We start from the raw sequence: 20,256 nt of genomic DNA, 5'->3' as shown, positions 1-20,256 counted from the left end.
CAGATCTGACAATTACCAGGCACAAGCTGTATATATACATTACACATGCCATCTCTTTTAATCTGCACCACAACCCTGAGTTGTGGTATTGAGTTCAGTGCAATTCTTAGACCCCTTTTACAGATGGGCAAACTGAGGCCTCCAGGAGGTGAACCTCTCCAAATCAGACACCTAACCACAGTTTGGCTCTATGTTACAGGGAGAGAACATTTACAAGGTGCTAAGCACTGTCCATGTATTGGTTTACTTAATCCTCAACAATCCTATGAGGTAGGTCCTGATTACACCCTGCTTTTTCAGAGGAGGAAACTAAGGCTCAGAGTCAGGGAGGCCCCTTGCTCAAGGACACAGAGATTTGGGCCAGGGCTGGGCCAGGAAGGGCATGGCAGCTGTTAAGAGAAGGGATCCCCCAGGGAGAAGAGTTAGGAAGCCCTCTCTAGCCACCCTCCTCTTTCCTGGATTCAGACACAGGCACTTCTGTGATATCCCATCTTCTGACCTACTGCCTCAGGCCTCAGCAGATGGGTGCTGGGGTTCCTCTGAGCAGGGTCTTGAGACACGTATTAATTTTGCGACCTGAAGATACATGTACCTCTTACTAGTACCTCCTGAGGCTGCTGTAGTAGGTTACCCTTTCCCCATTCCCCAGAATGAGCCTCTTGAACACCACATCCAAGCACAGAGGGGTTGTATCACCAGCTCAAGATTGCTCAGCACAGCAGGAGACGTGGTCCAGCATTTCAGCCTTGCTCCCTCTTCCCCCCATCCAGCCTCCTGGCTGTCCACAAGGGCCTGTGCTATGCTTCAATCTAACACATGGAGAGTAGGCCAAGACCCCCAGGGCCTAGCAGAGCCAGGAGCAAGGTCCAGTTTGGTGCCCAGGAGAGCTGGAACTGAGGTCAGTGGTTCTAGGATTTCTGCTGCCTGTCAGGTCTCCAGGCTGCCTGGGTCAGCTGCAGACACCGGTCATAGAATGACATGGGGGCTCTTGGGTGATTTGAAGGCCATACCTGCCCCTCATCTGTGGTCACACCCCAGAGCTGGAGTCGCCTCTGCTGAAGTCGCTGCAAGTGCCGAGCTGACACCTTGATGGCCCTAGGGTCTCTGAAACAGCTGTGAACGGAGAAAAGTGGGGCAGGTGGTCATGGCTGCCAAGGATCCCACTCTGCTCTGCAGACAGGGGGACCGAGGCCTAGAGAGGAGCAGGGCTGGCGCCAGGGAAGGGTGGGTTACATCTAGAAGGGGGCAGAATAAACCTGGGCTAGCACCCAGAGGCCCCAGTTCTGCTGCTAGCTGGCTGCAGAAACCCGGGCCAATCTGGACCTCGGTTTCCTCACCTGTGAAAAGGGAAAGGTAACAAGCAGCTTTCTCTGGGAATCAGAATTGAAATGAGATTTTAGGTTAAAAGCAAGAGTTAAGCAAGTAAGCCTTTTACTGTGTGCCAGGCAGGCCTTGGGCTATATGTGTCACACACGCCATTTCCTTGGCTTCTACATCCATTTTACAAATAAGAAAATGGAGACAAGGAGAGGTGACTCAACTTGCAACGTCACACAGGAAGTGAAAGAATCAACATCAACCCATATGAACCAACTGCAGAGCTGAACCTGGAGCACCAGGGAGTAGGGTATGATGAAAATGGAGCTCAGAGGTGCCCTAACCCCTTTCTTCATCCCCTTAGTCTTGGCACACATCCCCATCCCCACAGGCAACCCACCCCTTGGGAAAATGTCCCCTCCCTCCTGGCTTTGCCATGACTTACCCTGTGCCCTCAGCACAGTCCAGTGGAGGGGTCAGCTTGAAACAGGTTGTGCCTAGCAGCTCCCAAAGTACGCTGGTGCCTGCAGGTGGGCTGTGGAGCCTCAGGAAGCGTGCCAGGCTGAGGGCAGAGGCAGGATTAGGCTAGGGTAGTGCCTGGCCACCCAGCAGCCCCCTCTTAGTGACTGGCAGCAGGCTGCCCACCCCCCAAGGGTCCAAGCAGGCCTCACCGGCGTGTGCAGTTGCAGTGGAAGAGGGGCTCATGAGCACTATTGAGCAGCTGGAACTTTGTTTCCTGAGGCCCGATCTGCTGCTCACATTGATCCAAGTGGCGGAAGCTGCGGCAGGCTCGGCGGACATCTGGGTTGGGGGAGCATGGTGATGAGGGTAGCCTAGTCCCCAGCAAAGCCCTCCAATGCCCACTGCCATTTAGGAGGAACATAGGCACATGCGCTCAAACACAGTGTCCTCGTGTCTCATGTCCTTCGTGCCCTCAGAGTGCCACACACATCACACACACACACACACACACACACACACACACACACAAACACACATGGCAGTGCCACCATAGGGGAAGCCCAGAAGAAGCCTATGGGCTTCCATAGGGGAAGCCCAGGGTGATCAGGAAAGGCTTTTTGGAGGCAGAGACTGCTAAACCGAGGCTAGGAGAAAAATTCGGGAGAGTGCTCCAGGCAGAAGGAACAGCATGAGCAAAGGCCCAGAGGTGGGAGAGAGCAACCAAATGAGGTTTGTGAGTTTCAGCTGGGAAGTAGAGTCTGCAGGACCAGCACCTGAAGGCCCCTGGGTGTTGGGACATCATCATCTGAAGTAAGAGGAGCCAGGTGGGGGCTCAGTGAGGAGTGATATGGTTAAGTTTAAGGCTTATGAAAACCCCTCTGGCTGCAGCATGATTTGATGGGAGAGGTTGGGAGACCCCCAGGAGGAGTTTGGAACAGGAAGGGAAACAACACAGGGTCCTCAACCTTGTACAGAGGCAGGGACACCTTCCCACATCAGGAACCCCCAAAGTTAGGTTTGGAACTCACCCTGAGGTTTTAGGCCACTCCATGGCCCCTGGAGGCCTGGATGGGTGACCTCCAGCCAGGCTGTGGGGGACATATCAGGCTGGGTGGAGGCCACAGGGGTCCGGAGGGCTGTGGTGTTGGTTTTGATGGGGTGCTTAGACCCTTTCCATTGCGGTGGTCGCTTCTGAGGACGCTGCTTCTGTTGTGGCTTGCTAGGGGCTGGGTTCTGAAGGCTGGGAGGCTGGGGGGTGGCTGGGGAGCTCCAAGAGGCATTATAGAGGGTCCTGGGCTGGAGGTGGGCAAGAGGTATGGAGCCATACCTTCTGCACCTGGAAGGTGGCAATTGGTAACTCATAATACCCCTCCCAGAAGCCCTAGGTTCCTCTCCATGGAGACCAAGTTTCTGCCAGTCCCATCCCTTGTCCCACTGGGTTGTATTGGGCACCCAGGGAAGGTCTGCATCCTGGCCCTGTCCTGAGGAGAAGACAGGGAGGATGAGGCATCATTCCTTGGAGGACAGACATACAGGCAGGCATCCCTCCCTGGGCTCCCTCTCTGGCTGGGAAGGAGATTGAAGGGGGCAGCTACATACCCTCCCCACCAGTACCACGCCACACACGCCTCCTGCTCCTCCAGCACGAAGCAGGGGACCTCCAGCACATTGAAGAAGGCCACACCCACGATGTCCGAGATGGAGTCCTGCTGGTTCTTCAGGCATTGCTGGAACCTGCCCCAGAGCTGGTACTCAGGTCCCTGGACCACAGAGAGCCACCTGGCTCCTCCTCCAGCCCACCCAGTCACTACCATCCAGGTGGTTTGGGATCCAAGAGTCTCTTCTTCTCCTAGGGTCAGCTTTCCCACCTGCATGGTAGGGTGTCTGACTAGCTGATTCTTTAGGATTCTTTGGAATCCCAGTCTCTGCACCCAGGAACTACTCCACCCGTAAGTCCCCAACCCTCTCTGCCCACTGCCAACCTGGCATCACAGTCACAGTGGGAGATGGTGTGGAATCGGTAGTTTCTGATACCATAGCTGTACTGGAAGGGCGAGATGTTCTGTGGGCATCGGTCATGTTCCCGGCAGCAGAGATCAGGGCCTTGGAAGATCCCTGCAGGAAGCAGGGGCAGGGGCACCAGCTCAGCAGGGTCCTGGGCACCACACACTGGCTATGCCCATCCAGTGCAAGAAGCAGGGACCTTATTCTCACCCCAGCCCTGACACAGATGCCCTGGGCGGCCTCAGACCACTCTCTGTGGGACACTCAATTTCAAAGCCTGAAGAGAGCACCCACGCACAGCCTCTACTGGGCAGCTCCAAGTGCCAGGCAGCCCACCCAGGAGCCCTTGTCCAGGAAAGGGACTTACTCAGGGACTAAAGTCTGCCTCCAGAGCTCCCAAGCTCACACCCCAAATAAAACTCAGAAGTTATGAATGTGTGTGGAATGGAATGGCAAACAGGCAGGGTGCAACCTTTCTCATTGGCACGATGAAGCATTGTCAGGATGCCAGTCTGCTCCAACTCAGGTGCCAAAGCCTGCCCCCAGCCTGCCATGCATGCACAAAGACAGCTGTACTGACAGTGCAAAAAAGTCATCCATGTTTGTTTGTCAGTAAAAAGCAATAGTGCCTTTTACTGAGCATTTCCCAAGTGCCTGGCACTTCCCACACCCAAGCTTACAGCAGCCCTGCGAGGGAAATGTCACTTTCATGGTTCAGGTGAGAAAACCAAGGTTCAGAGAGGGGAAGTGACCTGTTCAGCTTGAATTTGCTAACCCGGGCCTTTGGGTCTCAGTGTCCATTCCACTGGGCACCTTGTCCTCATAAAGCCTCCTCTTAGGTGATGGTGTTTTGGCTTGGACAACCTGGGACCCATCCCAGTCCACCCCCTCCCTGGGATGGTGATTAATGAGGACTCCAAGGTTTGACTAGGACGTTTCCCATCTATGACCTAATTCAAGCAACCCATGATGAGACTTATGGTCACCCCATTTTACAGATGAGGACATTGAAGTTTACAGTGGTTAAGTCATTCCCCCAAGGACACACAGTCTGGAAGAATGGGGGCCAGGGCAAAAGCCTGCACTTCCCTCCCCTACCCCCTAGTCCACATCTCCATCACTCACCCAACTCTGTGGAGTTTCCGGCAGAATCCCCAACTCCACACCACAGCGTGCCAGGCATAGTCCAGCCTCTCTTCAACCGCTGGTGTCCTATGCTGCTGGGTGCTCCTCTGTGTCCTTCTGCTTGCTCTTCCCTGACCCCTGCTGCTCGCTTCTCCCTAGCCCCTGCTGGACCCTCTTCAGTCCCTCGGCAGTCTCCCCACTGACTCTGAAGTGTGGCCAGGGCTCTCTGCAGCTCAGGTCCAGGGGTGTGGATGAAGGTGCCCCGGGTGATCTCACCAGTACAGAGAGCACTAAAGGCTGCAGTGAGCTCTGGCTCGACTTGCTGGCTACAAGATTGCAGCCTCCCGTGCTCATCCCAGTGGGTGTGGACCAGGGCCAGTCCCTGGGCATTCTTGCCCAGAAAGCTCAGGGTCCCCAAGGGGCTGCCGGGGATGGGCCTGGCCAAGTGGCAGGAGGTGCTGTCCCAGAGGAGGGCAGAGGAGCTCCCCACAGCCACTCCCAGGAAGCTCAGCATCCCTAACAGCACTACCAGAATCCCCATTCTGTCCTGGCCCAGCCCAGTCAGACAAAGCCCCCACAACACCTACCCCTGGCAGCCCACGAGGCAGCAGATTTAAGCAGCTGAGCGGAAGCGGTGCCCTGCAGACCCTGCGGCAGGGCCAATGAATGGAGCTTTGGGAGGAGTAGGAAGGAGGCTGGAGTATGGGGTGATCTCTGGCTTGTAACTGAATCCACCGGCTGGGCAGGCCGCTGATTGGCCAAGGAGTGTACTTGCCAAGGCCCACGCCCCCATTCACCATGCCTTTCTCATCCAGTCACCTGCTGCCAGCCCCGCCTGGATGGGGACTGTGGGAGCCAAAGCCTTGGGCCCTGGGGCAGGGGGCCAGGAGGGGAATCCCTTTCTTCTTAGGGAGGGAAAAGGGTTCAGGGGCTCAGAGGAAGCTCCCAGAACTCATCTTTAGACCCCCACCCCAGTAGTGGCTGCCACACCCACCTCCATGAAGTTGGCAGAGGGCCATGGCCTCTACCAGAGTTGGGTGAAAGAGGTGAGGGCAGGGTTTGGGCCCTGTAGCTACCCCCACCCTGGGAGCTCCTGAGGTTTCTGGTAAAGGGAGCATCCATCTCCTGGCCACCTGGAGTGTGCCTTCCCACCATCACCCAGGGTTGGTTCTAAGAAAGCCACTTGGCATAATCAGGGAACAGCACCCCAGGGCTCTCTATTTCCTGGGACTCAAAGGCAGAGGCCTGGCCAAGCAGCAACCCTCTTGATCTGATGGTGGAAACATAGCCAGAGCAGAACTTGAGAGCAACATGGGGCGGAGCTATGCTCCAGACTTAAAGGGACTATGGCCCCCAGAGGAGTAGAGGGCTGGGCAGGGGTCTCAGTCTGCAACCATCTCCATCCTTGGACTGTAGCCACCAGTGGGACACAGTAGTGTCATGTGCTCCCCAAGAGGAGTGGCCTCTCCACTAGGGAGAGTTTACAGCCAGCACGTGTTCCTGTGTCCCAGAGCTAACGTATCATTCGCCTTCCAATCATCCAGGGAAGTTGGGGTGCTTACACCCATAATGCAGATGAAGAAACTGAGGATCGTTGAGGGTGAGGAAACCTCAGGGGACAGGATCTAGCTAGGGAGGGGTTAGAGGCTGGCAGTATAGTTCTTGGAAAGCTTTACTGGGAGATCAGAGCTGGTAGGGAAAGTGATTGTCTGTCATTCTTCCCATCAGCCTACTGCTCCTCCAACATTCCTCCCCAATCTCCATCCAAGTCTCTTCCAGGAGGGTGAGCCCCAGTGAGGCAGAGCCACGGGCAGAGCTGGGGGAGATGCTCACTGTGCATAGCAGGTAGAAGGGGGGCTTTAGGGTGTGCAGGCCCACCTCTATACTCAGAACCAGCCTGGGCCTGTGGTTCAGGAGGTCATGGCTGGGGACAATGAAGAGGGAGAGAGGGTGGGAGTAGCCCAGAGCCAAACTCCTTCTCTTCAGGTTGAGAAAAGGGATGTGGAATAGAGTGTGGTGGTGGGAAGGGTAGGGAGACCTGGGGTTCCTAAAAGTAGGAACACCACTGAACAAAGGTGGGTCCCTCTGGGAAGAATTCTAATGTTTTGAAACCATTGTTCTGGTAATTTTCCCTAACTGGAGGAATGGCCACCCACCTCTGCCCACCTTTTCCATATTACAGAGCTCATTACCTACGGTGGCTGGGAGGTCCCATGGCAGGAACCCAACTTTCAAGGTCAAACAGACCTATCTGGGGTATTGACACTGTGTGACCTCAGGCTTTGAAGTCTTAACTTCTCTGAGCCTCAGTCCCCTTATCTGTATGATGGGTCTTATCACAGTAGTCAGTTCACGGGATGTTGGGTAAAACTCTCCACCCAGGGACTGGCATCCAGGATACTGTCACTAAAGTCTCAGGACATCCCTGGGCAGGAAGCAAATTGACCAGGAGAAAGCAAGTCTCCAGATTTTCAGGCCTCAGCATCCATCAAATTTAGTTCCAAGTAGGCCATGACCTGGTTTTGTGACTTCAGGCTTGTCCCTCTCCCTCTCTAGGCCTCAATTTCCTCCTCTGTACAGCGAAGAGCATGATGGCAGTGACCTTTGAGGTCTTTTTTAGTCTGGGCCCCAAAAGAAGGCAGGCTGGGGCCTGCCCAGGCCTCAAGGGAAGGTGTCACTGGGTTTTCCCTTCAGATTCCACCCAGTGGCCACGTCAGTCAACCTACAGGACAAGCTTTGGAGCCCTGCCTCCCATTGGGTGCCCCTCAAAAGCCTTGCCACAGAGGATGGCAGGAGCCAAACCAGCAGGACAGGATAGGCCAGGCCCTGCAGACAAAAGGGGAGCTGAGGCTTTCTTCTGGATCCCCACCTGTCTGGAGTGGGGCAGGGTTCACAGTGAGTGAGTGAGGGGCAGGGGTCTGTGGGGTCTGATCATTTATCGCTCTTTCTGTCCATCGGTCCCCATCGCTCTGTCACCTTTGGCTTCTCTCTCATCCTTCTCTCCCTTGGTCTCTTTCCCTCTCTGGCCCTGATTCTCCTCATTTCTTTCTCTCTCCTGTATCTCTCCCTCTCTCCATCTTTCTCTGACTCTAACGCTCCATCTCATTTTCTCCCTCCATTTCTTTTTCTTTCCTCTGTCTGTGTGGCTTTTCACTGCCCCTCCCCGTGTTATTGTCTCTGCTTCTCTTCCTCCCTCCCTCTCTCTCTAACTCATTTCTTGTGCCCTTGTGTCTCTGAGGATCCCTGTCCTCTCCCCTGGCTCTCTTTCCCTCTTTTTCCTGTTTCTCTCTTAATTTTTATCCCCCTCTCTGTTTTCCTTTTTGTTTCTTGGGGTCTTCTGGTTTTTCTCCTCCCTCCCTGTTCTCTTTCTTACTCATTCCCTCATTATGTCTCATGGTTTCCTCACTTATGTGTGTGTCTGTGTGTGTCTGTTTCTCTCCCCTCATTCTTCTCTCTTCCTTCCTTCTCTGTTTGTTCTCCCCCTCCACACCCTCACCCCAGGCCCAGGACCCAGGGTACCCAACCTTTTCCCAGCCATGGTCTCATCTGATGCCCACAACCCCTGCCCCTCCCTAGGGAAACAGGCAGGGTAGGGCTTCTCATCGACTATTGAGATGGATGGAGAGTCTCCAAAAGGGAAGTAACTTGCCAGGAGTCACACAGTAGATTTGGGAAAAGCCAGGTCAGACTTTCCTTGGGCTGTGGGGAGGATTTTCCGTGATCCTGGGAGACTCTCAGCTCCCCTACCACCTCCCCATCTCAGGGACTTCCTCCCCACTGCCTGGAGCCCTTGGAGCTTGCCTTCTCTACCCCACCAGGAGGGCTCTCTGCAGCTCTCTGTGCCAGGAGAATGGTGTGGGCAGTGCCTAGCTCCAGAACATTCTGCATTCATTCAAAAACAAATAGTTACTGAGTGTCCACTACTGCCAGGCACAGGGGGAGCCCTGAACAGAAAGAGGAGGGAAGGGGGACAGAGCATGCTCAACTAGGGAGATGGAGAAGAACTCATCCCCTGAGGGGACAGGGTCTGGCAGCCCAGGGGAGCCAGGGCCTGAGTGTCACTTGGGTCCTCTAGGAAGCCACCACTAAGATGGAGCTAGAAGTGCAAGAGACTTATTGGAGGAAGTGCCTGTGAAAGATAAAGGGGGGAGGGAAGAAGAAGGATTGGGCAGGGAAAGCCTTCAGACTGTGTTGCAAGTTTGACATCTATGGGGAGAGAGTAGAAGGGATGGAGAACTGGGTAAGAGCATCACACTGAGGTGCCACTCTGAGCAAACATCAGCCAGCCAACAGGGAGCTCTGATGTAAAAATTGCCCATGGAAGAGCCCTGGCTGGGCAGAAATAGGCAGGCCCTAGTGCCTGGCTGTGCCCAGTCATTGGTTGGGGGCTGTCCAGGAGGACAGTGGCATCCACTCCAATGCTGCTACAGATGCTGATGCTGCCACACCTGGGAATTTATCTACCCATTTGGCTGAGGCAGCCCCCACTACAGACCAAAAGAGGAAACTCAATGGGCAGATGGAGTCTAAAATCTGGGAGGAAGCCCAGAAGGCAGTCTTCTCTGTGGTACAGGACCATCCCTCATAAGATTTCCAGGTAGGAGTTCAGCCCCAAGAATACCTGGTATAAACTAAGCCTAGTCCTAGGTCTGAGGGAATAAATAATGAGACACACTGTATTTAAAACTAGACATCTCAATATGTAGAAAAAACACATTAGATTCAATTCAACAGCTTATTAAACTAGAGTAGAAAAGGGAGAGAGAGAGAGAGATGGGGAGTCAGAGGGACCATGGAAACTATTCTAATTGAACAACATTAGAAGCTGTGGTGGTTTAAAGATGGGCACAAATTCTCTGATACCCCTCCCGTAAAGTGGTGTAGACTACTTCCTCTCCCCTTCAGTGTGAACTGTACTTAGTCACAAGTTTCTAATATATAAAATGTGGTGGACCTGATGTAACTTCTGAGACTAAGTCATAGAAGGCATTGTACCTCCCTTCTTGCTCTTTCTCTTGTATCACTTGCTCTGGGGAAGCCAGTTGACGTGTCATGAGGACACTCAAGCAACCCTATGAAAAGGCCTATGTGGTGAGTAACTGAGGGCTCCTGTCAACAGCCATGCAAGTGAGCCACTTGGAAGCAGACCCTTAAGGCCCAGTCAAGCCTTCAGATGAATACTGCACCACCTGGCCTCCCCTACACCCACCGCCTTTGGTAATAGCTTTATTGAGATATGATTCACATACTATACAATTCACCCATTTTAAGTATACAACTTAATGGTTTTAAGTATATCTAAAGTTGTGGAACCATCACCACGACCTAATTCCATAACATTTTCATCATTCTAAAAAGAAATCCTATAACCAGTAACAGTCATTCTGCCTTCCTCCCTTCCCCTAAGTAGCCACTAATCTACTTCATGTACATCTCATATAAATGGACTCATACAATATATGGTCTTTTGTGACTAGCTTCTTTCACTTAGCATAATGTTTTCAAGGTTCATCTGTGTTGTAGCATATATTAGAACTTCATTCCTCTTTAAGAGTGGATAATATTTCATTGTATAGATATACCACATTTTGTTTATCCATTCATTAGCTGACGGACCCTTGGATCGTTTCCACTTTTTGGTTATTATGAATAATGCTTTCACAAACATTCGTGTAAACATTTTTGTGTGAACATATGTTATAATTTCTCTTGGGCACATACCTAGGAGTAGAATTACTGGGTTATGTGGTAACTCTATCTGTAACCATTTGTTTGATTGTTTTATTTTTTTTAATTTATTTATTTATTTTGAGAGAGAGAGAGAGCGCGCGTGGGGTGGGGGGCAGAGAGAGGAGAGAGAGAGAATCCCAAACAGGCTCCACACTGTCAGCACAAAGCTCAATGTGGGGCTCAAACCCACAAAACATGAGATCATGACCAAGCTGAAATCAAGAGTCAGATGCTTAACCGACTGCGCCACCCAGGCACCCCTTTGTTTATTTGTTTAAAGTTCATTTATTTATTTTGAGAGACAGAGAGAGAGAGAGAGAGTGCGTGCATGTGTGAGAGAGCATGGGAGGGGCAGAGAGAGAGAGAGAGAGAGAGAGAGAGAGAGAGAGAGAGGGAGAGGGAGAGAGAGAATCCCAAGCAGGCTCTGTGCTGTCAGCATGCAGCCCAATGCAGGGCTTGATCTCACAAACCGTGAGATCATGACCTGAGCCAAAATCAAGAGTCAGGCACTGAACCAACTAAGCCACTCAGGTGCCTTTATCTTTAGCCATTTGAAGAACTGCCAGACTGTTTCCAAAGTGGCTGCACCATTGGACATTCTCACCAGCAGTGTTTGAGAATTTTGATTTCTCCACATCTTTGTCAATATTTGTTATTATCTATCTTATATCCATCCTGGTGGGCATCTCATTATGGGTTTTGTTTGCATTTTCCTAACAGCTGTTCATCTTTTCATGCTTACTGGTCATTTGCATATTTTCTTTGAAGAGATCTGGCAGATATCTTCACTGTAACCTTGTGAGACCCTGATCCAGAACCACTCAAATAAGCTACTAATTCCCAACTTTCAGAAATTATGTGAGATGATAAATGTTTGTTGTTTTGAGATAGTTATTACAAAGCAATACACAACTAACAGAGAAGGATTCAGGTATATGTCATGCTATTGGAAGTCCCAGCCAATGTAATAACATAAGAAAAAGAAATACAAATTGTCAAGTTTGAAATGGAAGAAACAAAACTGTCATTGTTTGTAGAGTGATTTAGCTACCTAGAAACTGCAGATGTATCCAATTCCTCGGGTAGGGAAAGCAGTGTAATGGAATAGAAGAAGCCCAGGACAGACCCAGATTTGAGTCCTATCTTCTCCCTTACTTTCTGTGGGATATTAGGCAAGTCCTTTTGCCTCTTTGTGCCTCATTGGTAAAATGGAGATGAGAATAGTACCTACACCATGAGGATTAATATAAGTGTATATAAGGTACTTCAGTGGCTGGCATACAGCAGGCTTTGATAAGTAGAAGGGGATTTGAAGGTAGGAGCCAGGCAGGATCGCAGTGTGACTAATTTAATGCCCAGTTCCCCAGGCTGCAGAATGTGGCATCCTTCCATTCTCCCAACTGACTCCAGCCTGCTGGTAGGGTCCTAAGAGGTTCAGTAGATCCTTATCTGGATTCAACCTCTGGCTCCACTTCCTTTCACTGGGCATCTTAGTCTTGGCTGAATCCCCATGATGTAATCTATTGACTGATATGCTCATGCCTACCTCTTTTTTTTTTTTTTTTTTTTACTTCCCAGGGACTATGGTAAGGATCAGAGAATGGAAAAGGAGCTTACTGAGGGGAAAACCTCACATTAGGCCATGAATAGCCCACATGAGTCACTCATGTGGCATGAGATCCCACCCCCAGAAATGTAGGAAAACCCAACAGGAACAAGCGGGCAAAATAGGCCCTGAGAGCTCTGTCTAGCTCAACATGGGGGCCACAGAAGGCATTGGGATATGGGACAGGATTCCACTGAGTGCAAGAATCACACCCCTCTTATTCACATGGCACTTGACCTTTATATTCTCACCAAGCCCAAGTGGTAGGGTTGATAGATGAAATAGAGATGCCCAGTTACATTTGAATTTCAGAACTCAGTGAATAATTTTTAGTGTAATTGAATGTTCCCAACATTGTAATTATTTTTGATTATCTGAAATTATAATTTAAATGGGTTTTCGGTGTTTTTATTTGCTATATCTGGTTACCCTACCCAGCAGTGAGGAAAGACAAGCAGGGCAGCAACTCTTTGCCTCACTTCACAGAGGAGGTACAGGGTAGAGATTGGACTTGCTCAAAGCTCTGCTGCTTATTCACCTTTTCATTCTACACAGGGCTCTTTGGCTGAGGTTGAAACCCGGGTTGTTTGTTGGCTATAACTCAGAGACCTTAGCTCACACCCCCTCCTTCCCTTTTGGGGTTCGATTGGCCCTTGGGGCCCTTGAGGGGCTCTGTGAGTCTAACTCACTCAACAAGATTAAGAGGGTGGGTGGGGAGCACAATGGAAAGATCAGGAGGGTAGGAGGAGATCTGACTGCAGAATTCAGGTGCTGGCAGACTAAATAATAAATCTCCCATTTCTACACCCAATGACTCAAGTTCTCAAGCACAGTTCTGTGAATTTGCCCCAGGTCAACAGCAGATGGGAATTAGAGCTAGAACCAGACTTTGAGCCTCTGGATCCCAAGCACTCTTCCTGTTGCTCTGGGGTCTGGACAAAAGGTCCCAGGGAGGAGCCCTCTTATGCCCATACCAGGGCATGGGAGCAGGAAGGCCTGTGGGACAGCACAGTAGGCCTTTCCGGAACCCACAGTATTTCGTTGAGCTTCTGCTGCCATCTAATGGGCACCCAAAACCAACACCTCTTAGAGAAACTGAACAAGGAAGGCTGTCTTCGCAAGTTTCTCGTCCCTTTTTGCACCTGCCTGTTCCTTCTTATCTGGGCTCTACCTCTGACTTGCTATGGAACCCTGAAAAGTCCTTTGTCTCTCTGGATCTCAGTTTTCTCTTTTAGAATAAGGGTTATCCAAATTGCAGCTGGCCTGATCTTTCTAAAGCACAGGCCTAGCCAGGTTTGTCCCCTGACCACCCTGAACTTCAGGTCAAAGTCTGTCATACCCTGCAGGATCTGAGCCTGGCTGACCTACAAGGTCCCCACTTCTCTGCTCCAGCGACACAGAGCTACCTTCATCTCCTCAATCACCAGTCCCTCTCAGGGTCCTTGTACATGCTATTCCCTCTGCCCCAAACACTCTCTTTCACCTGGCTTGTTCCTACTCATCCTTCAAGTGTCAATTTAATTACTCCCTCCAGGAAGCCCCCTCTTCCTTGACGCCCCCAACCCAGGATGGGCAAGTGTACTTTAGGTCCCCACTAAAGAATAATTTAGGTTTCAAAGAAGATATCACCCTGGAAGAGGTCAAATGGCAGTCCACTCAGTCCACGTGGGGAACCATGGGCTCAGGGTTAAAACTGACCTGATTTCCTATCTCATTCTGCCACAGTTGGTCAGTGTGAACGTCAGCTCCACCTCTCTGAGTCCCTTTTTCACAGATGAATAAATCAGACTCTGTCTATACCAGTGATGAAAAATATAACACTAATGTGAGCCAAAAAAGTAATTTGGAATTTTCTAGCTCCGGTTTAAAAAGTGAAAGAAACAAGGGAAATGAATTTTAATGACATATTTTCACATAATCCCTGTGTAAAATATTTCAACATGTAATCAATATTTTAAAATTATTAATGATCTATTTTACTTTATTTTTTTATACTAAGTCTTTGAAGTCTGGTATTTTAACTTACTGTGTGTCTCAGTTTGGATTCCACACTTCAAGCTCTCAGTAGCTACATGAGGCTAAAAGCCACTGTATTGGACAGCACAGCTCTGTATCTTGATCTGTGTGGCTGTTACATATGTGTACATATGTAAAAATTTGTGGAGCTGAACACTTAAGACTTTGACCTTTTTGTATGCAAATTATATCTAGTCTTGAGGGAAAAAAAGAGTAATTCCAGGTTTCTAGCACGAACACGGATGGACAAAGGGTGGAACAATTTCCTGGAATGGGAGAGGTTGAATGTGAACCAAGGGGGTGCTGGGTGAGAAAAAGCTGAGTGTGAGGATCTTTGTTCCTTTAGGTCTTTGTTGCCCCCAGACCCTAATAAAGTTTCCAGGGTCACCTAACCAGAAGCTGTCCAGGTGGCAGAGAACAAGTGGCCTTGGTGCCTGGGACTTGTCCCCAAGACTTGAGAGGGGGTCACAGTGCCATTCAAACTTCTCTCCTGGACTCCACAGTCCTAGGCTCTGCCTATTCTCATGTTGGGGCCATGGGCATCTCCTCTACCTAGGATTGCTAGATTAGCAAAAAATAAAAGTCACCAACTTAAATCTGAATTACAATAAACAAAAAATAATTTTTTAATTTTTTAATGTTTATTTATTTTTGAGAGAGAGAGAGAGGGACAGAGTATGAGCAGGGGAGGGGCAAAGAGAGGGAGCCACAGAATCTGAAGCAGGCTCCAGGCTCTGCACTGTCAGCACAGAGCCTGACGTGGGGCTTGAACTCACCAACGGTGAGATTATGACCTGAGCCAAAGTCAGATGCTTAATGGACTGAGCCACCCAGACACCCTACAACAAATAATTTTTTAGTATAATTATGTCTCAGATGTTTGTTTGTATGAAATTCAGATTTAACTGGGTGTTGTCTGTTCTACTTGGCAACCTGACTTCTAGCTCATCCTCCAGGACTCTGAAGCACGGAATCTAGCTCTACTTCCTTGTGGATGTTGGCCACATTTCTTTATCACTTTGACCTTCAGCTTTCTCTTCTGTAAAATAGTCAACAATTCTTTCCTTAAAGACCTGTTGAGAAGATTCACTGAGAAAATTTTTTAAGAAGGATCTCCCAAAGGTAACTGGGTGGCTCAGTCAGTTAAGCGTCCAACTCTTGGTTTCAACTCAGGTCAGGATCTCAGGGTTTGTGAGATCAAGCCTCACCTTGGGCTCTGCGTTGACAGATCAGAGCCGGCTTGGGATTCTCTATCCCTCTCTCTCAAAATAAATAAACATTAAAAAAATTTTTCCAGGGCAACTGGGTGGCTCAGTTGGTTAAATATCCAACTTTGGCTCAGGTCACAATCTCACAGTTCATGTATTCAAGCCCCGCATCCAGCTCTGTGCTGACAGCTCAGAGCCTGGACCTGCTTCGAATTTTGTGTCTCCCTCTCTCTGTGCCCCTCCCCCACTCATCCTCTGTCTCTCTGTCTCTCTCTCTCAAAAAGAAATAAACATTTAAAAAAAATTTTTTTTTAATTTTCCAACAATAACAAAAAGAAGGATCTCTCCATAATGCCTAGCACACATTAGGCCTGGCACATATTATTAGGCCCTGAGTAAACATTCAGCCCTTCCTTCTTGGGCTTCCAGAGGTGCAGGGCAGAGATGGGCTGCCCAGTGAATGCCCTATCTCCTTCCCTACACTGTCCAGGGGTTGGACCCCATGATTTCTTAGTGCCTTCCAGATTTTCCTCTTCTTTATTGGTTTTTCCATTCCTTGGTTTTCTAGAGATTTGTCCACACTTCATCTATGCTGGGAACATCCCAGAATCCTCTGGGAAGAGCCTATCACCCAGGAATAAGGTCTTCTTGATCCAGCTCCCAGTAGATTCCAGAATATGGCCCTGATACCACCTAGTGGCCATGTCCCTAAACAAATAATATTATTCAGACCCCAACTTAGCAACCCAGACTTGTTCACTCTGCCCTCAGCCAGCAGGGTCACCATATGGGCAGAGACCTATGCCAGGCCCCAGCAGGAGGCAGAAGAACTTGACCCTGAGCTGTCCCAGAGCACAAGGCTTGAATGTAGGGGGGCAGTGAGCTTCATCCTAACCTTAGGACCCAAGCTCAGACAATGAAAGGAGCCTAAGGCCCAGGGGTTTGGTAACGTGCCTGAAGGCCATGCAGCAAGATTTGCACATTTGCCTCAGGTTGGGTAACAAATGAGGCCATGTTCCTAACCGGCCAACCTTCTCTGTGGAAGGATTGAGTTCAGTAGGATTAGGGGACACTTTATCTGGCATATTCACCCTTCTGTCTACAGACAAGGTCTTCCTCTCTGAGCTTCCTATACCCATGAGGGGAGACTGACCCCAACCTGGGATGAGGGTGGGTGATGTGCCATGCCCAGGGAACATTCTTTCCTATGTCATGTGAGGAGACTGGAGGAAAAAGTGATGCTACCTTAATAGAACTGGGCTGGTTCCTAGGATCCTGAAATTTTCTCTCCCTGCACTGAACAGAAGAAAAAACAGGCTCAGAGAAGAGCAAGGACCTATGAGCCTCAACAGATCAAATAAGCCAGAAGGTACCAGACTCTTGGCCTCTCCTCACCTGGCAGATATACACCTGTGGCCTCAAGTCCTTAATCACAGCTTTCTCCCACCTAATTACTTTTCTTTTCCCACCATTCGACCTTCCTGGCCCCCAAACTCCTTGACTGAGGTTCCTGATCCCTCTGAGACTCTACACTGGCCTCCTATTTGTCTTATACTCCTAATCTCCACCTCTCCCCCTTGTACTCTGGAGAAGATCTGAATGCCTCTGCATGGATTACCATCCCCCCCACACCTTTTTCTTCCTTTCCAGCCCACCCCTCCTTCCATCCCTTCACAGACCCTACTCTCTGGCCCTGGGTGGTAAGGCCGCATTTCAACAGGAGCAGGTTTTGTAGGCAGAGTCTAATCTTGAGCTTGAGTCTTACCAGTTGTATGGCATTGGGTATATTGCTTAACTTCTCTGGGCCTCTAGCTCCTCGTATATAGTATTACTTCACAATTTGAAGGTGAGGATTAAATTGCACAAAACCCTTAGCATAATGTGTAGCACATCAATAAACGTTCAACAAATATTAGCTGCTAGTATTAGTATTAATATTAGTATTAGTATTAGAAGGGTAAGGGGAGAGGAGGGGACGGGGCAGGAGAAATGTTAGAGCTATTAAAATGAGAACCGTTGGGATCCTCAGAGCAAGCAGAGGAAGAAATCAGAACATTTCTATTTATTTTATTCTTTCCCACTGAATATTTTTTATTCAGCATAATTTGTTGTTAAGCATTAAATAATATGAAATCCAGGCTGGGTCCTAGCAGGATAAATGCAAACATCACCAACAGTGCTTTTATGGTCCATAAGTGCCTTAGTGTGCTAAAATAGAGAAGATATTACTCGATATATTTTTGAACCTGAAGCGTTTCTAAGTTTGGTAGCTCCAACTCTGTTATTTCTTGGGAACATCTTTAATAACAAGAACATGAAGAAATAAACAGTGCTGGTTCCCTAACATTAAAGTTTCAGGAATGTGGTTATTGCTTTCAAGAAGAGACCATGAGGATGACCTGATTTCTGACAAAGGAAAAGTTGAACTCTTGCCTTTAAGTCTGCCTGATGAGCCCAACAAATACAGCAAAGGAGAAAATAATCAATGAGTTTGTCTTAACTGAAGCTAATGCTTCAATGTCTTTTTCATAATGATGGTACTTGGTGACTTTTTCAAAGGAGATAGCTCAAGCAGGAATTTTTAAAAGTATACTGAGAGCTTATTCAGTGCTAAGCCTGTTCTATATCCTCACAACAACCATTTGCGGTAGAAACAAATTTCTACGTTAAAAAGATGAGGAAATGGAGGCTTCTGTAAGTGAAACTGCTGGTCTATAGTCATATAGCTAGTAAGCATGGGGACTTTAAATGCCCTCCAATCAAAGACCACCAAGAACACACCTGTGGTTGGACAGGCTAGGTTTATTACTTGTTACAGCAAAGCAGGGGATGTGAATCAGGAGGAATGATGGGACATCTCAGTACCAGAGTGTTAGAAAGGACATTTAGGATTTGAGCTTGTGTTAAATACTTTGGGGGCAGGGAGTATGTTCAACAGGAGAACACCAAGACCTACCTGTGAGTGCCAGGCCAGCTCCTAGATATCAGAGATTGCTTTTCTTTTTCTCAGAGCCTGAACTCAGATCCAGGTTTGTGTGACTGGAAACATCTCCTGTGTTTCCACAGGAAACCTGAAAAGAAGACTAGCAGATGAGGAATTTCATCTATGCACTTATTTCATCTACTACCTTCACCACCTACTCAGACTCAACCTCTAATACAGTCCCTGGGATCATTGTAGGCAGTTAATAAATGTTTGCTGAATTAATGAAACAATGAACATGTCAAGAATTCCAGAGAACAACTGCCTAGGAGCAAATCGCATCTCCACCACTTATCAGTATGTGATTTGGAAATTTTTAATTAAATGATAAAATTGTGTAAACTTTAAAAAGTTTTTCTTTACCCTTTGGTAAAATGGAGATAATCATCAAAATCATTCAAAGGACTGCTATGAGGGTCAAATGAACTGTTGTGTGGAGTGTGCTTACTTCAGCTCAGCAAATGTTAGCTATTGTTATTTTCAGGATAAGTACTCCATTAGCTTTGTGATCATGTTTGATATTCTTCCCACTAGGCATTAAAGCAAAGATCTTGTCTCTTACTATATCACCAGTGCCTAGCACATACACAAATGTTTGATAAATAAATAAGTAAATTGGCTAAAACACAGGAACTGCCTCCATTTGGAGGATAAATTTTAATTTTTGTATCATTGTAGAAAGAACGTAAGGAACTCCCATGTACCCTTTACCTAGATTCACTACTTGTTTATATTTGCTTAATCATCCCCTCCAAATACACACACACACACGTTTCTCTGAATAATTTGAAATTAAGTTGGAGACAGTGTGCCCTTTTATCCCTAAATACTTCAGTGAATATTTCCTAAGAACAAGGACATTCTCTTAACTACAATACAGTAATCAAATTTAGAAAATTTAATGTTGATACAATATGCATTAAGAGCTAGTCCACATCCATATTCAAATTTGTCACTTGTCCCAGTATTGTACATTACACCTATTCTGCTTGTTTTCCCGGTCCAGAATCCAATCACATACTACATCTTGTTGTCATGTCTCTTCAATCTTTTTCAAACCAGGATAGTTCCTCAGCCTTTCTCTGCCTTTCATAATACTGACAGTTATTTTGTAGAGTGCCCTCGATTTGGGTTTATGTCATGCTTCCTCATGAGATTTGGGTTATGCATTTTTGACAGAAATATCACAGAAGAGATGTTGTGTCTTTCTCAGTGCATCTCATTGGGAGACACAAGATCATTACTTGACCTATAATTGGTAATGTTAACTTTGATCATTTTTGATTCACTTGTTTTTCGAGGTTATACCTCTGTAAAATTACCATTTTCCTTTTGTAGTCAATAAGTAATTTATGAGAGACACTTTTACTGTGTAAATAATTCGTCTTCTATTTTTATCATTCATAATTGATTTTCTAACTACATCTTAAAAAAAAGGAATTTTTCCTTCTCCCTATTTATTTATTTACTTCCTTATTTATATCAGTAAAGATTCATGGGTTACCATTTTATTCAATTAGTTATACTCTGTCACTAACATATTACTTTTATACTCAAACAGCCCGTTTGTGTGTGAAGGAGCCAGTGGTAGCTCCTTCAAGTTAGCTCCCGTGTCCTTTGACATGCTCCCATCATTCTGATGCCCATTATCCTTACATTCTGGTGTAACAAGATGTCTCAAGCTTATCTGGTACTTTCCCTGCCCGGACTCAGGTTCTTTGAAAGGCGGCCGGTCTCTGTTTCTCCGCTTCCTGCCCTCAGGCGGAACCTTAGAGCCGACTGGGGCGGAGAACAGCGCTGCGGAC

The 20,256-nt window shown here is 48.2% G+C and overlaps 1 protein-coding gene across 2 annotated transcripts; it reads right to left on the bottom strand.

Annotated features, from left to right (window-relative positions):
* Nucleotides 1-30: 30 nt before the first annotated feature.
* Nucleotides 31-20,252, bottom strand: PLA2G3 (phospholipase A2 group III). Of its 2 annotated transcripts, XM_015081501.3 has the most exons (9): nt 20,108-20,252; nt 18,425-18,539; nt 4,909-5,813; nt 3,762-3,894; nt 3,379-3,513; nt 2,808-3,115; nt 1,989-2,118; nt 1,763-1,879; nt 31-1,113 (listed from the first exon to the last, which is right to left on the bottom strand). In XM_015081501.3, the coding sequence occupies exons 3-9, from the start codon at nt 5,447-5,449 to the stop codon at nt 909-911; spliced, it is 1,569 nt and encodes a 522-aa protein (XP_014936987.1). In that variant the 5' UTR covers nt 5,450-5,813; nt 18,425-18,539; nt 20,108-20,252; the 3' UTR covers nt 31-908. The 2 variants fall into 2 exon arrangements, with proteins under 2 accessions (XP_014936987.1, XP_026906547.1); XM_027050746.2 differs by lacking the exon at nt 3,379-3,513.
* Nucleotides 20,253-20,256: the final 4 nt, after the last annotated feature.

Source organism: Acinonyx jubatus, chromosome D3 (genome assembly GCF_027475565.1).
Source record: "Acinonyx jubatus isolate Ajub_Pintada_27869175 chromosome D3, VMU_Ajub_asm_v1.0, whole genome shotgun sequence".
Classification (NCBI taxonomy): Eukaryota; Metazoa; Chordata; class Mammalia; order Carnivora; family Felidae; genus Acinonyx; species Acinonyx jubatus.
The sequence above is the reverse complement of the archived record's forward strand: the minus strand, read 5'-3'. Positions and strand labels throughout refer to the sequence as shown.

What these genes read in the sequence shown, in the direction of transcription:
- PLA2G3 (XM_015081501.3), bottom strand. Translation starts at nt 5,449, where the DNA reads ATGGGGATTCTGGTAGTGCTGTTAGGGATGCTGAGCTTCCTGGGAGTG. An exon ending in CACTGTGACTGTGATGCCAG is followed by an intron (nt 3,514 to 3,761) that starts GTTGGCAGTGGG and finishes GCTCTGGGGCAG; the next exon opens with GTTCCAGCAATGCCTGAAGA. An exon ending in CACTGCAACTGCACACGCCG is followed by an intron (nt 1,880 to 1,988) that starts GTGAGGCCTGCT and finishes CTCTGCCCTCAG; the next exon opens with CCTGGCACGCTTCCTGAGGC.